A 14,087-nucleotide genomic window follows, 5' to 3' on the forward strand; every position below is an offset into this window, starting at 1 on the left:
CTGCAAAATAAAATGGTGTTAATGTGTTCATGACTCATTATACGACTTGTTTTAAGCATGTATGACTGCATTATAATGTCTTATATGTCTTATCTCATGATGATCTCTTATGAGGCATTTTTGTCTCATAGACAGACATAACATGATATGATGTATCATAAAGACCTTGTAAGGCATCATACATTCCTATTATGACTTATAATGTGGCACAGTATACTGTACTGTATGTGTGTGCCTCACTGATCAATTCCCACTGTGCTGACCAAGCCATGTCTCTGCCCTATTTTGTCAATAGAAACTTCTGTCTCTGGGTAAGCCTACTGTTAGTGACAGTTTCGATTTGAGCTGTTACTGTATCTCATGCACTGTGCTCCTTCACAGATGTTGAGAGTCTGAGTTTGTACACCAGATATGTATCATTATCACCACTATAATCATTGTCATCAAGTTCAAATATACACTCACTGAGACATTTATTAGGAACATTATACTAATACTGGGTAGGGCCTCCCTTTGCTCTCAAAAAAGGCTCAATTCTTTGTGGCATTTATTCCACAAGATGTTGGAAACATTCCTTTGAGATTCTGGTCCATGACATGATTGCACAACACTCCAAAGGTGTTCTATTGGATTCAGATCGGGTGACTGGGAAGGCCACTGAAGAACACTGAACTCACTGTCATGTTCATGAAACCAGTTTGAGACAACCTTTGCTTTGTGACATGATGCATTATCATGCTGGAAGTAGCAATTAGAAGATGGTTAAATTGTGACCATGAAGGGACATGGTCAGCAACAATACTCAAATAGGCTGTGGCATTCAAGCGATGGTTGATTGGTATTAACGGGCCCAAAGTGTTCCAAGAAAACATTCCCCACACCATTACACCATCTCCACCATGAGAAGGTGTACAGGTGTTCCTAATAAAGTGTTCAGTGAGTGTATATCGACTAGGACTAGGCGTCCTATTTGAATGTCACTAATATTGAATGGACCGTAGAGTCCCTGCCTTCTGTCAGAATGAAGCCATTTTCTGAGTAACAACTGATTACACACTAGAAAAATGCTTGATTTGGTGGTAGGAAGTCTGCTCCCCCAGTCACCAGCTGCTGGACCCTGCTGTTTCTCTGAGGTGGCAGCAAGGGAGGATTACTGCTTGTCCACTGCACACCACCACCATAGAAACATATTTGTTTTTCTGAATGGTTACTAAACTGATTAAAGTCTACTCCACTAAGTGCATAATAATGTATTTCTTGCTAAGGGACAGTGAGGAGAAATTCAAGACCAGGTCCCCCCTGCAATGTGTGTGTGTGTGTGTGTGTGTGTGTCTGTGTGTGTCAATGTGACAATGATTTCACCACAGACTTACTCAAACAATAATATACCGTACAAGTACAAGTGATCATTATCAATGACATATGACATCAACTACATTTTAACAATGGATCATGTGACCTACCTGCTGTCGTCTTCACTATGCTTGAAGTATTTCTCAAGCCCATGAAGTCAAACTGATAGAGTCGCCAGGACTTCTGGTCAGCCGCCTCCACTGAGTTCTTCCTCCACTTGTAAATCATCTCATCTCGTGGGTATCCATCTGTAATTACAGAGAGCATACGCGCGTGACCTCTCGTGCCACAAGGCTCATCCTGATGATGGATGCCCTGTGCAGACAGACCTAAGGCCACCCAAAGCAACATTTGTCTTCGCTGGAGGCCCGTTAATGAAAAGACAGTCTGGAATGAAGACAAGAGGCAGGAGGAAAGTAGAGTAAATGAAAGGTTTGGTTCAATATTGTACTGAATCCATCATGATGTTAAGGCTGACCTTCACATGTGTATTGTGGCGGGCCCGTTGATTGTTTGAGTTTCATGATGACCACAGCACTTGTATTAGAAATGATTTTATACAGCTGCAAAATATTAAAGCATTATTATATTTCTTGATAAACATGCATTAATCCTAGTGTCAGAGTAGTAAATGATAATCATGCCTAAAAGCCATTTGATGTAATAGGCTTTCAATTAACAAAAACATTAACTGTAGGGGGAAGATGCTCTCCTAACTGCTAATTGTTTTCAAACATGCCTGATGAATTGAATCCCATTAACATTCTCTGTAGTTCTCTCACACAGAGCATTTGCCATTTGGATGATACAATTGAAACATATTCACATTCACTCCACCATGCAAATGAAAAGGTGTCCCATTATCTATTAAGGGAGACAATGTTTGTTTGTGTATTGTAGAGAGCACTGAGTAACAGCTGTGTGGGTTCAGTGAGTTGATGTATGCACTATATTGTACATTGACAAGGCATAAATGCCCCTGCAGTCTTCAGTGTAACAGTCTGATAAATGGATTTAAGAGACCTCTTAAATTAATGGTGCTTTATTTTCACACCTCAAATGCAACAGAGTATCAATGAACAAGCTTGTATAATTCTTTACCTTTTGCATTTACTTTGGTCTCCTCCAATCAATAGGCCCTAATTGCTGTGCAATTCACACATTTAACTATTCACTATTCAATGTGACTAGTTCAACATTGGCTGCATTCAGTCAAACTAGCTGATTAAGAATAATTGTCCTTTTCAACAACGGAAAAAAACCCAGTGGCTATTTGTTTGTTTGACCATAGGCCTGAATGGATATTAATGGCCTAGCTAGCCTGGCTGCAGATCAGACCAGTTAAGTCTACCATTTCTTTAATTGGTGCCAGTGAAGGATTAAGATGAGGCATGGACCATAGAAACTTAGGGATAAACAATCAAAGTCTGCAGTCTGCACTGCAGGACTAATTGCACCATGGATTAGTGGAGAAGGCTGGTGTAGAAGAGCTTCATCCTTCCTGTGAGGTCCCAGGGGCCTCCTCTCCACACACACACACCGCTCAGCGATGGATAATTATACACATATTCACGGCATTGCCCTGTTCAGTATGTAGAGATGTACAGATACCATAGAGATGAGGAGGACTACACAGATCACATACAACACGCACAGGTCAGTATGGAGAAGCCATGTCATGTCACACTGAAAATAACCATATCTGCTGACAGTGTTTGACAGGGTTATGGTTCATCTTCCATCCAGCTTAATGCATGTGTCTCTCAGACATTGATTGGTTAAAACAATGGTGCAGCTTGAAATAATGCTCTGATAGTGTTCACACACTATTCACAGTACCGCTATTGTTTATTTTTTTGCCAAAATGTGACCATAGACCTGTTGTACTGTTGTATTCTATCCCTCCTTCCATGTGCTACCCTCCCGTCTTCCATTTTCTCTCTGTTCCTCCCATCTCCATATTCTGTATGCACCAGATCTGCGTTGCACTCAGTTAATTATTCCAAAGCCCCAGAGGCGTGGTGGCCTAAAAGGTAAGCAAATTTGACTCAATCAGAAAACAGACCCATTACCATGGGAACCAGATAAAGTCCAATGATTTCAGTGGGTGAGGGAATAGCTCTGATGGATCACAGCAGGCTCGGTCGTCCACAGACATGGGGCTGGTGGGCGGCACAAAGAGCAGGGTGATTTAAGCCCTAATAGCCTGCACAGGGAGCACCAGTCTTGTCACAGCAAATCACTTTGTAATTTTTTTTCAGAGAAGGCACTATTGATTGGGAGACAGGATACTGTACAACCTGTACTCATCTCCCATGTTCAACGACCTACTCCCTCCCATGGTGCATCCTAAAGATCCTGGCAGTATGAGTTGTGACCCTTACAGTGACCTCCTCCATAACGGATAAAATAACAGCGTGAATAAGCATCGATTGGCATAAGTACGTGTCAATTGAGGGTCAGGTCAGACTCAGGTTGGTATCACACAGGGGTGCAGCCCGGGAAGAGAATCTGCATGATAGTTGGCATGTGAGGATTTTTCAGACAGATCATTTGAGCCACTGCTGTTCATCACTGTATGGAACACATACTGGCCATAACAGTGATACAACATTGCCACAGTTTAGGACACATACATTTCTCAAAGTATAATGTAAGAAGTTTTACTGGAGAGGTCATGTGCATGGTTACGGCCGAATAAGTTATATTTTATGAGGTTAGATGAACAGATATAGCTAGGGGATATTCGTGGTAATTCAGGAGAATAGTAATTTATTCAGCTTTTTAATTTCATATTTCCTAAAACATTGCAGTTGACTGGGAAAAAAACAAAATTAATGTAATATGGTTAGTCCATGTGGTATGTGTGCTCTTTAGGACGTAGAAAGGGCCATTAACACAGTTTAAATGCTAATGCTCTTCTATTCCAATTTAAATTCTGCCCTTTGTTGCTGATGAATAGGAAAAATTAAATTAAAAGGGACAAATAATCCTGAGTGGCACCATGGTAAATTGATAGGTCGAAATACTGTGCAAGAAAATAGCACTTCATCCACAATTTTTGCAGAAAAAAGCTCCTTGTAGGACATGTTTTGTCACTCATTTGTACAGAAGAATACTAAATCACCACCTCAACACTCCCTGTAATGACAAAACTTGTGCCATCACTAAAATGAATATGTATGGAAAGGAAATTAAGGCCATTAAAATGAGGGGAAATGTTCACCTGAATAATATTGTACTGATGAGCATCACTCAGGTCGTTACTGTAGTTGTGATTCGAGAGTGCCTGGGAGAGGGACGGAGCAGCACAGACAGGAATAAACACACACAAATGTTTGTACGTGTGTGGGGTACTGTACTCAACAGAAGCAGAAATTTGTTCTATATATTATCATTGTCTAAGTCCAGAGTACTGCAGAAGACTTTTCAAAGGCAGAAATCTGGTATATGCAGGCGATATGCAAATCCCATAATATAAACAAATTATCTGCTATCTCTTGGACAGAAGCCAAAGCAAGCAGGCCAAACACTTAGTGGTGAGTAATAACACTGCACAGCGGCACAGATAATTTGTATTAAACCTCATTCAAATACTTGTAATTAATTATATCTGACTGGCCCTAATTGGTTAATTAAAAGTTCCTATTCCCATGGACACTCTGATGAAACAAGGCAGAGCGAGTCTTTAGAGAAGAATCAGAGGGCACTCCACAGCCTGCCTCTGTCACCCAGCCAGTCCATCCCTAAATACAAGCTGAGAGATACAGTCTCTGCACAATGCAAATGAATTAAAGTAAAAAATTACTAATAATAGATTCTGATATCATGACAATGACTCTTATCACAAAAAGCTCCTTTAGCAGGGAACAGACTGGGGACATGTAATTGCATAGCTTATTTTGCCACCTATTGCTCTTTTTAAGTCTGAAACACGCAAGGCAAAATGTGGTGACTGTAGTTTTCTGTCTTTCAATTGACTGATCAGTAATCTTTCGGAGAATAGGCTTAATACTGTATTCCAAAATGCAAACTGGCAGTAAAATTAAACATTTTTGCAGCGGGAGGAACACAATGGCTGCCTGAGAGCCGTAATGAGTTCTGGGGTAACATCCAATCAAATTTACATGAGCAATCACAGTAGTGGCCAACACCTGGGAACTATTTCAGTGAGGGAGTCATCATTTCTGAACTTTCTTACAAACTCCAGTTGCACTTCAGATGGTATTGTAAACTAAATGCTTTGATGCTAAAACAGAACAACTTTATCAAAACATGAAAGAAGGAACAGAAAAAATCACAAAGAAAACGAAATGAAAAATACTAAAACAACGACCAGTTCATATTCTTTGAATATGAATGACATGAATAAAATATTGTTTTTGAAATGACAAAAACCCCCACAAAATTAACACTCACACTCTCCTATATTTAATTGGGAAATTAACCAAATTATATATAGCCTACTGTATGAATAGACCCAGCAGCTTCCCTGTATGGACTCCTAACGGTTTCTCAGTGAGATGCAGTGAAGGCTACATTCATTGGCTAATGTGGTGGCCAACTTAGCATTAGTGATACAACCTGTGTGCCCTACAGAACATACAGGGCAGTGTTTTCTGTCCACCAAAAAGACAATACTTGCACCAGGATTCATCTTGAAACGTATCATTTCACGATGCCCAAGAGAAAGCAGCAATTTATTTTGCACTTTCAAAACAATTAAATAAATGCCTATCTGCATATATTCTTAGATGAGGTCCCATTTATTTAAAATGGTAGTTATTTTGGGCAATATTAGGCAGGCACTGAGAAGCCAGTTTGGTGGACAGGATATGTCACCCCATGGATTGGCAAAGCCATGGTAAGACATCTGCCCCTACACTACATCTGCCCCTACACTATTAAGCTATCACTCAATCAGAGGTGTAGAGGGAATCTCTGGGGTTTCTCTTCATTCTCCTCACATTATCACTCAGCAAAACAAATGACCTAGCCTTTGAAAGATGGCACAAGCACTTGTGAAAAATACCACAGAATGATATGACTTATGTAGCAACTAAATGGCCCATCATATTACTTTGACATGTGTATTGTATCTACAGTGCATTCGGAAAGTATTCAGACCCTTTCACTTTTTCCACATTTTGTTTTGTTACCGCCTTAATCTAAAATGGATTTAATTCATTTTTTCCCCTCATCAATCTACACACAATACCCCATAATGACAAAGCCTAAACAGGTTTTTAGAAATGTTTTCAGACCCTCTACTCAGTACTTTGTTGAAGCACCTTTGGAGCAGGTTCTCATCAAGATTTCCCTCGATCCTGATTAGTCCCCCAGTCCCTGCCGCTAAAAAACATCCCCACAGCATGATGCTGCCACCACCATGCTTCACCGTAGGGATGGTATTGGCCAGGTGTTGAGCGGTGCCTGGTTTCCTCCAGATGTGTCGCTTGGCATTCAGGCCAAAGAGTTCAAGCTTGGTTTCATCAGACCAGAGAATCTTGTTTCTCATGGTCTGAGACTCCTTTATGTGCATTTTGGCAAACTCCAAGCGGGCTGTCATGTGTTTTTTACTGAGTGGCTTTCGTCTGGCCACTCTACCATAAAGGCCTGATTGGTGGAGCGCTGCAGAGATGGTTGTCCTTCTGGAAGATTCTACCATCTCCACAGAGGAACTCTGGGGCTCTGTCAGAGTGACCATTGCTTTCTTGGTCACCTCCCTGATGATGGCCCTTCTCCCCCTATTGCTCAGTTAGGAAGAGTCTTGGTGGTTCCAAACTTCTTCCATTTAAGAATGATGGAGGCTACTGTGTTCTTGGGGACCTTCAATACTGCAGAAATCTTTTTGTACCCTTCCCCAGATCTGTGCCTCGACACAATCCTGTCTTGGAGGTCTACGGACAATTCCTTCAACCTCATGGCTGCTTTTTGCGCTGTCAACTGTGGGACCTTATATAGACAGGTGTGTGCCGTTCCAAATCAGTCCAATCAGTTGAATTTACCACAGGTGGACTCCAATCAAGTCGTAGAAACATCTCAAGGATGATCAATGGAAACAGAATGCACCTGAGCTCAATTACAAGTGTCATAGCAAAGGGTCTGAATACTTATGTAAATGGGATATTTCAGTTTTTTATTTCTAAACATAAACATTTCTAAAAACCTGTTTTAGCTTTGTCATTATGGGGTATTGTGTGTAGATTGATAAGGAAAAAAATGAATCCATTTTAGAATAAGGCTGTAACATAACAAAATGTGAAAAAAGTTAAGGGCTTTCCGCTTGCACTGTATGCTCAGAATAGATGTGTCAACCTATACAACGACACGTCTCAATGTCCAATGTGACAGGAATATTTTCGCAGACAAATTGAGGTGCCCTTGGAAACTAATCATCTACAGTAAAAAAAATAGTACTCACATAGTACTCAAATCTCATCTCAAAAGGGTCAGTGGGTGAAATACCCTTTACCTCAGGATAAATTGCTTAGCATTATCGTCTTACAACCAGAACTCTAAGGTCCTAGTTTATGCAGAATAATTATGAGGATTCAAAGAAAAAATATGAGAGGATTATTAGTATAATAAGTGTTTTATAGTACAACAGATTCATTGGTGGCATATTTGACACTATTCTTCAACAACCCCTCTTGAATTCCGACAGTCAATGGCGCAATCTGTTGGCAAATAATCTGAGGTCAAACACAATGACAAAGGCATGGTTAAATGATCTGAAAAACAGATGCAGATTGTTCCTGAGTAAAAGCTGAAAATTGCAGAGTGAATAACTCAATGTCCTTGTGACAGACCCAGCTTAGTAGGAGTGCATTCTATCCCATTATGACATGGAGTGAAAGGGCTTTGATGGGGATGTTAATGTAGTCCCTGGCCAGCAGTTCCACTGACTGGGGTCAAAGCAATTCTCTAAGGTAGTGGCAGAGAGGAGCATAGTGGCTGACTCATAGCCTGAGAAGCATCTCTTCTCCCAGAACAAATCTCTTCCAATCAGGAACACAATGTGAAGGCTCATACTGGCATGCACCACACCCAACAGGCTGGCAGCACCCTTTCCTTTGAAAATGAAAATGCTGTTTGGATGTGCTGCCAACAGCTGCACCTGGGATAAAAAATGTAGAAATGTTGAGAGAGGAGTTGAGACAAACACATGGTGTGGTGTGTGTCTATTTATTTTGCTTTTGAGAATGTGTGTGTGTGTGTGTGTGTGTGTGTGTGTATGTGTGTGTGTTTGAGTGTGGGTTTAAAGGATCACACCCAGTACGAAGCATTTAGACCTGCAGACGGTAGGCAGACACATTAGGACGAGAGCTGTCTAAGGCTGGTCTGCTGCTCTGTAGGCTGGAGTTGAATGTGATAACTGAGCCTGGAATTCTCACTCAAAGCATCTAGCTCTCCACACACGTGCCCCAGTGGTTGAACATAGGATACAGGTCTGGAGCAATAGCTAGTGGTGGAAAAGGAAATTGGTGGGTTTTAGCCCAGGGCAGGGTTGTAGAATGTGGATGGTCTTTTCATTATTTTGTTAGTTTTTGTCTGTCTACTCCACACTACGATATTTAGAGTGGGACGCAATTTACATGTAACAAAAATGCTGGGATTTTTGGTAGGCTCACCTTGGCTGAGATACTCAATATAGGGTCCTAGGACTGTCTGTGCATTCTGAACAGCAATAGCAATACTGCTATCTACTGTATCTATAAAGAGTGTTTGATTCAGTAAATTGATGCAAACTGAAGTTCAGTTACAGTAACCGTGGTAACCGTTGACCTCTGCATGGCGTGTGAGGGGGCACAAGGACAGGGTGGACAGGGGGTTCAAATAGCAAGAAAGCCCATAGCAGGAAAGCCCTCAACAAGTCTATACAAAAGAAGACAGTTTGTAAGAGAAAACCAAAGCAATGGTTTGTATTATCATCTGGGCGCACGTCCGAGGGCGGACTGCTGGCAGCGGGGCGAGATAAACACTGGGAGAAACACAGCACTGATTATGGCACTCTATATTCACTTTCACCAGGGGGGAAATACCCCCAGCTTAGTGTCATTTAAGTTAAATGCTGGAGTGTACACACATCCCCCCCGGGTCCATTTATTGTCCATTTGTGTGTTTGCGTCGTAACATGGTGCTTGGCTGCGATGATGGCTTTTATAAATATGCCTTTTAGAGGTACTTGTCCTGGCACTTGTGATGGGAATCTTCTAATGTTTAAAACACTATCCCTCTGAAAATGGTTGTTTTAGGGACAGAGGGTAGTGTCATTCAATTATGAATATACCACTGAGGAGACGTTTTAGCTGGAGATAAGATTTCTCCTCCTCAAAACTCAAATTCAATTACTCTGATATTACTGAAACATAGAGTAATATCATATGTAACGGTATTTGCCAGTGACAGTGTGCAGAGAAATCAGGCTGTACAAAAAAGAGGCTGGAATACATGCCGTTATCACAATTCAAACAATATTATTGTGCTTGATATTATTGATACAACTGATACACATCATTGTCACCTCATCGACAGGTGACCTCATCGACAGGTGGCGCCACGTGGCTCTCAGAGTTCATCTGACGTGAGACGATGCATACACATGTGATATGCTGTATTATTTACACAAAAAATATTACTATTATCCATATTAAAACAGCTGTCTTTAATAATGGTATTCCTCACTTCATTACAACTTTCACTTAAAATGGTCTTTACTGTCTTTAGTTGTCTGCATACTAAGGTATGTACTGGAATCTCATTTCAGGTCAGTGTTGGTGTTGTGTTTCTGCGGGCATGCATGATTCAAAGAGGCAGCCACCAGAGACAGAAAGGCGAAAACCGGTGAGTCCACTCCCCTAGAACACCCCTGGCAGTAACAACATGTCGGGTAGTACACTCCATTTTAGAAAACGCTTCTATTCTCATTCCCTGATCGTTACCGATTAAACATAGTAATTACAACCACTTGTAGAAAGTGTGAATTTTAGAAAGTGTGAATGTGAATGTTACATACTGGACCTTTCACGGTCATATTGTTTTCAACATATCCATATCACTTTTTATGATTTATTTCTATTATGAGTATAATATATTTCAGCATATGCAGCTCACAATTATGATGATACTGTAACACTGCAGAACGGCCTTAAAACTTATCTCAAAGCACCAGTAAAAAGCACACTGTAATAAATAAAATAGTTGCTATTTTTGTTGATAGCCACCTGTGTTCCTTTGTTGTCTGGCCACTAATTTGGATATTGTATTCTATTGTTAGCACTGTCATGGACACTTGGCAGTCCCTACTGAGATGATGGCTGGGAAATGAGACAGCTTTTTACAATAGCATTCCAGAATGTCACAACATAGAATGTCACAATAGCATTCCAGTGCTGTAATGCAGCCAAGAGGCCACAGATTCAACATTGTCTCTTATGAAGTGGTGCTACGTAATGGCTGATAGATGAGCATCACTGTGGGAACATGGCCAAGATCATTGAACTCATAGAGTACAGTGTATATAAAAAACATTGATGAATATATTTCAAGAGGCATCTTTAAAAAAACAGTAAATATGCATGTAAGTATGCATGCCATCATCATTATTTTAAATGGCTAAATGTCCATTTCTGTACATGTTAAGGGTCCACTCCAATCAGCTTAGACCTTTCCCACCCCAGTGTATTTCAAATAACAGCTTTCCGCACTGTGCTTTCAGAAGTTCATTTCATCTGTTCCTGATGCAGAACTTAGAAATCAGTACAGAATGTGTCACACCACAGGAATGCCAGTTTCAAAATGAAATATCAACTCCCTTCAGCTGAGAGTGTGGACATACTGCTGTGCAAATCAAACACACTTCTGGAAAAGTGTGGAAAGCTGCTACCTTCAATTGAGTAAATCCTGGTCCAAGTTACCAACAATGAACATAAACCCAAATAGAGGAATGAAAAGGAGATGCTGATGGTCAAAGCTGCAAAGACACCAGCGCTGGCGCCAAAGAGCTGGCCTGGGTGGGTGTACTCACAGCTGGAGAAGATGAGCGGGCAGGAGTGCTCGTCCATGGGGAAGTTATGCAGCTGCAACTGGCACTCAGCGTTTATGGTCAGCCTGTAAGGGAGACAGAAATCATTAACATATCACTGTTTCCCGTGCTCATTGTACTGATGAAGAGATGGAAAAACAAATACTGTTTTGATTTCAGTGCATTGCAAAACATGATATTCAAGAAGCCAGACATCAAAGATAAAGGTTATTTAGAAACTTCCTACCTGTGAATAATAATAATATAGGGCATTCAAACTTGATTAATTGACTAAAAGTGAGGCCAGCAAGTAAAAGAAAATAGAATGCACGAATATCCAGCTTAGATGCAAAAGTATGAGACGTATGAGAAATATTATGCTACATTTCAGTCTGATTATTAAATACATGAAATTGGGGTCCCTAGGCCAGATCTTAGATTAAGTCATTGGTGTTTTTCTCATGGAAAGGTAAGACAGTGTGTCTATCTTGGGTTGAACAGCTCTAAACACAGCTGTAAGCTAGTTGAGCTACAAAATATGAAATCTGTAGTTTTTAGTTTTGTTAATCAGGTCTTGCCTTGTATACAAATCTAAATTAACTTTGAGATTCCTAACTTTGAATTCTCTCCCTTGCTCTGCTGTTGGCATTCACGTTTCAGCTGCTGTGCTGCTAGTCACAACAACAGCTCACGCCGAAGCAATCAGCAGCCCGAATGTGTGGCTCATAAACCCTCACAGAGTGACGTTACACAGTGGCCATAGCCCTCTACCTGATTTCTACAGCACATTAACAATGGATTTCAGACAACTTAAAAGTGTCTGTAGGATCGAAAACATAGCAGTAGCAGTTAACTGTGACAAAAGGTATTTTCTTTAAACATCTCTAAAGAAAAGATGTTGCTGCTAGATGTATGTGGTTGAAGTACAGTAGCACTCATCAGAGTATGGTGCTAATTCAAACACCCCAGGGAGTGAGCGTGAGACAGCTGTGTGTTGCACTGGGTGAGTCACCTATAGTGTGAGGGCGATGGTAGGGATGCAGGTGGAAAGTGTGTGAGAGCAGAGTGGTCTGACAGAAGTCTGCCTGGCAACAGCTGCACTGTAGAGTCTCTCTCACTGTCGCTGGTTTGAGACTGGGGTCCCACCCCTGAAGCCTCCTCATGCACAAAATCAGTGTGTCTGAATGTGAATGTATTCCCTCACCGCACACACACACACACACACACACACACATCTGAATTAATGTGTTCATCTGAATGTGTTCCCTCACCACACACACACCCACACACACCCACACACACCCACACACACCCACACACACACACACACACACACACACACACACACACACACACACCCACACACACCCACACACACCCACACACACACACACACACATTAATTCAGATGTGTGTGTGTGTGTGTGTGTGTGTGTGCGTGCGGTGAGGGAACACATTCAGATAATGGTCTAGAGATTGGGCCTGTGAGCAAAAGAGATGTGGACACATCACACTAAAATAGTTATTGTATACCTGACATTCCACACAGTTGATCTTCCAGAACATAACAGGTCTACTGTACATGACCTTTTATATAAAGGCAAAAACACACTTACTGAAGGATCACGTACTGACCTACTGGTCCTAACATAAGGGGTTAGCATGCTGATAGTGTTGATCCAAATGAAATGGCAATCTTACAACAGCATTTGTATGCAGTTTAGTGTACAGAGAGCTTGCAATGCCACTACTCTGTACATTTGATTGTGATTGTAGGAACAGGCATGACAGGCCACAATGGCAAAGTAGGGGTGTAGTAAATCAAATTAGGGCCTGGACCGATGCCACACAGCAGTCAGTCTCGGAGCAGAGAAAAGCTCAGATACTACAAAATGCCATCTTTGTTTACCTCATCTTTACCAAGGCTCAAATGAGCACAGTTAATATGAAGAGTGACATTTCATTGTCCCCCTTCTTCATCATCAACAGATACCGCATCTCAAAGTCCACTGCATCTATGAATATTGATTATCAATATGACTCCATATGGGAGAATCTTAACTGGCCTTTGTTCGTGATTTGACTCGCCCACGGATTTGCTTCATAGCAACGGCGCTGCTTCTCCTGTTGCCAAGGAAATGCTTTGTGGAGTGTTTGAGACAGCAAGATAAAGTCTCTCTGTTCAGCTGTAAAATCTCCCCTGGTCCAAATACTAGCGATGGCTCCTCTGCTCTTTCAGAGGCAAGCTGATCACTAAATAGGCCACTGCAGAAAGTCTTGTCATCAACTTGTTCAAAGAGATGAATTACATTCATCCAACAAACATTATTTTCACCAGCACAGCTTTTATTTGTAGGCTAGTTCTTTCTATTTCCAAACAGTTAAAAAGTGGAGGGACCTTGTCAAAGACTGCATTCCATATAATCTTGCTTTAAAATGTGTCTGAGTTTATATTTGGTCTGTGAATGTAATGAGAAAATGGTTCATTCAATGTTTAGGCTTGGGGCAACTTTTAGTGGAGAACAAAATGATATTTGAATCTGGAGCTCCGGAGATTTCCCCATACATAATTCATTCAACAGTTGCAACAGTCATCCATATAGCCTTGGTAACATTTGGAAACAAGCCGTCACAATGACAGCTACCAAATGTGTTGACACAACAATTTGCAATAGTTAACCACAGTACAGTTTATTTCTAATCACAC

General features: G+C 41.1%; 1 protein-coding gene across 1 annotated transcript in view; it reads right to left on the reverse strand.

Annotated features, from left to right (window-relative positions):
- gabrg3 (gamma-aminobutyric acid type A receptor subunit gamma3) overlaps positions 1 to 14,087 on the reverse strand; it is a gene marked incomplete at both ends in the record, with an annotated part of 61,081 nt that overhangs the window by 4,816 nt on the left and 42,178 nt on the right. Inside the window, 2 exons of the mRNA XM_083671937.1 lie at positions 1,464 to 1,601; positions 11,384 to 11,466. Coding sequence (XP_083528063.1) covers positions 1,464 to 1,601; positions 11,384 to 11,466 — 221 coding nt within the window. The remainder of the gene's footprint in view (positions 1 to 1,463; positions 1,602 to 11,383; positions 11,467 to 14,087) is intronic.

Source organism: Argentina silus (assembly GCF_951799395.1).
Source record: "Argentina silus genome assembly, chromosome: 6".
In the NCBI taxonomy this organism is placed as follows: Eukaryota; Metazoa; Chordata; class Actinopteri; order Argentiniformes; family Argentinidae; genus Argentina; species Argentina silus.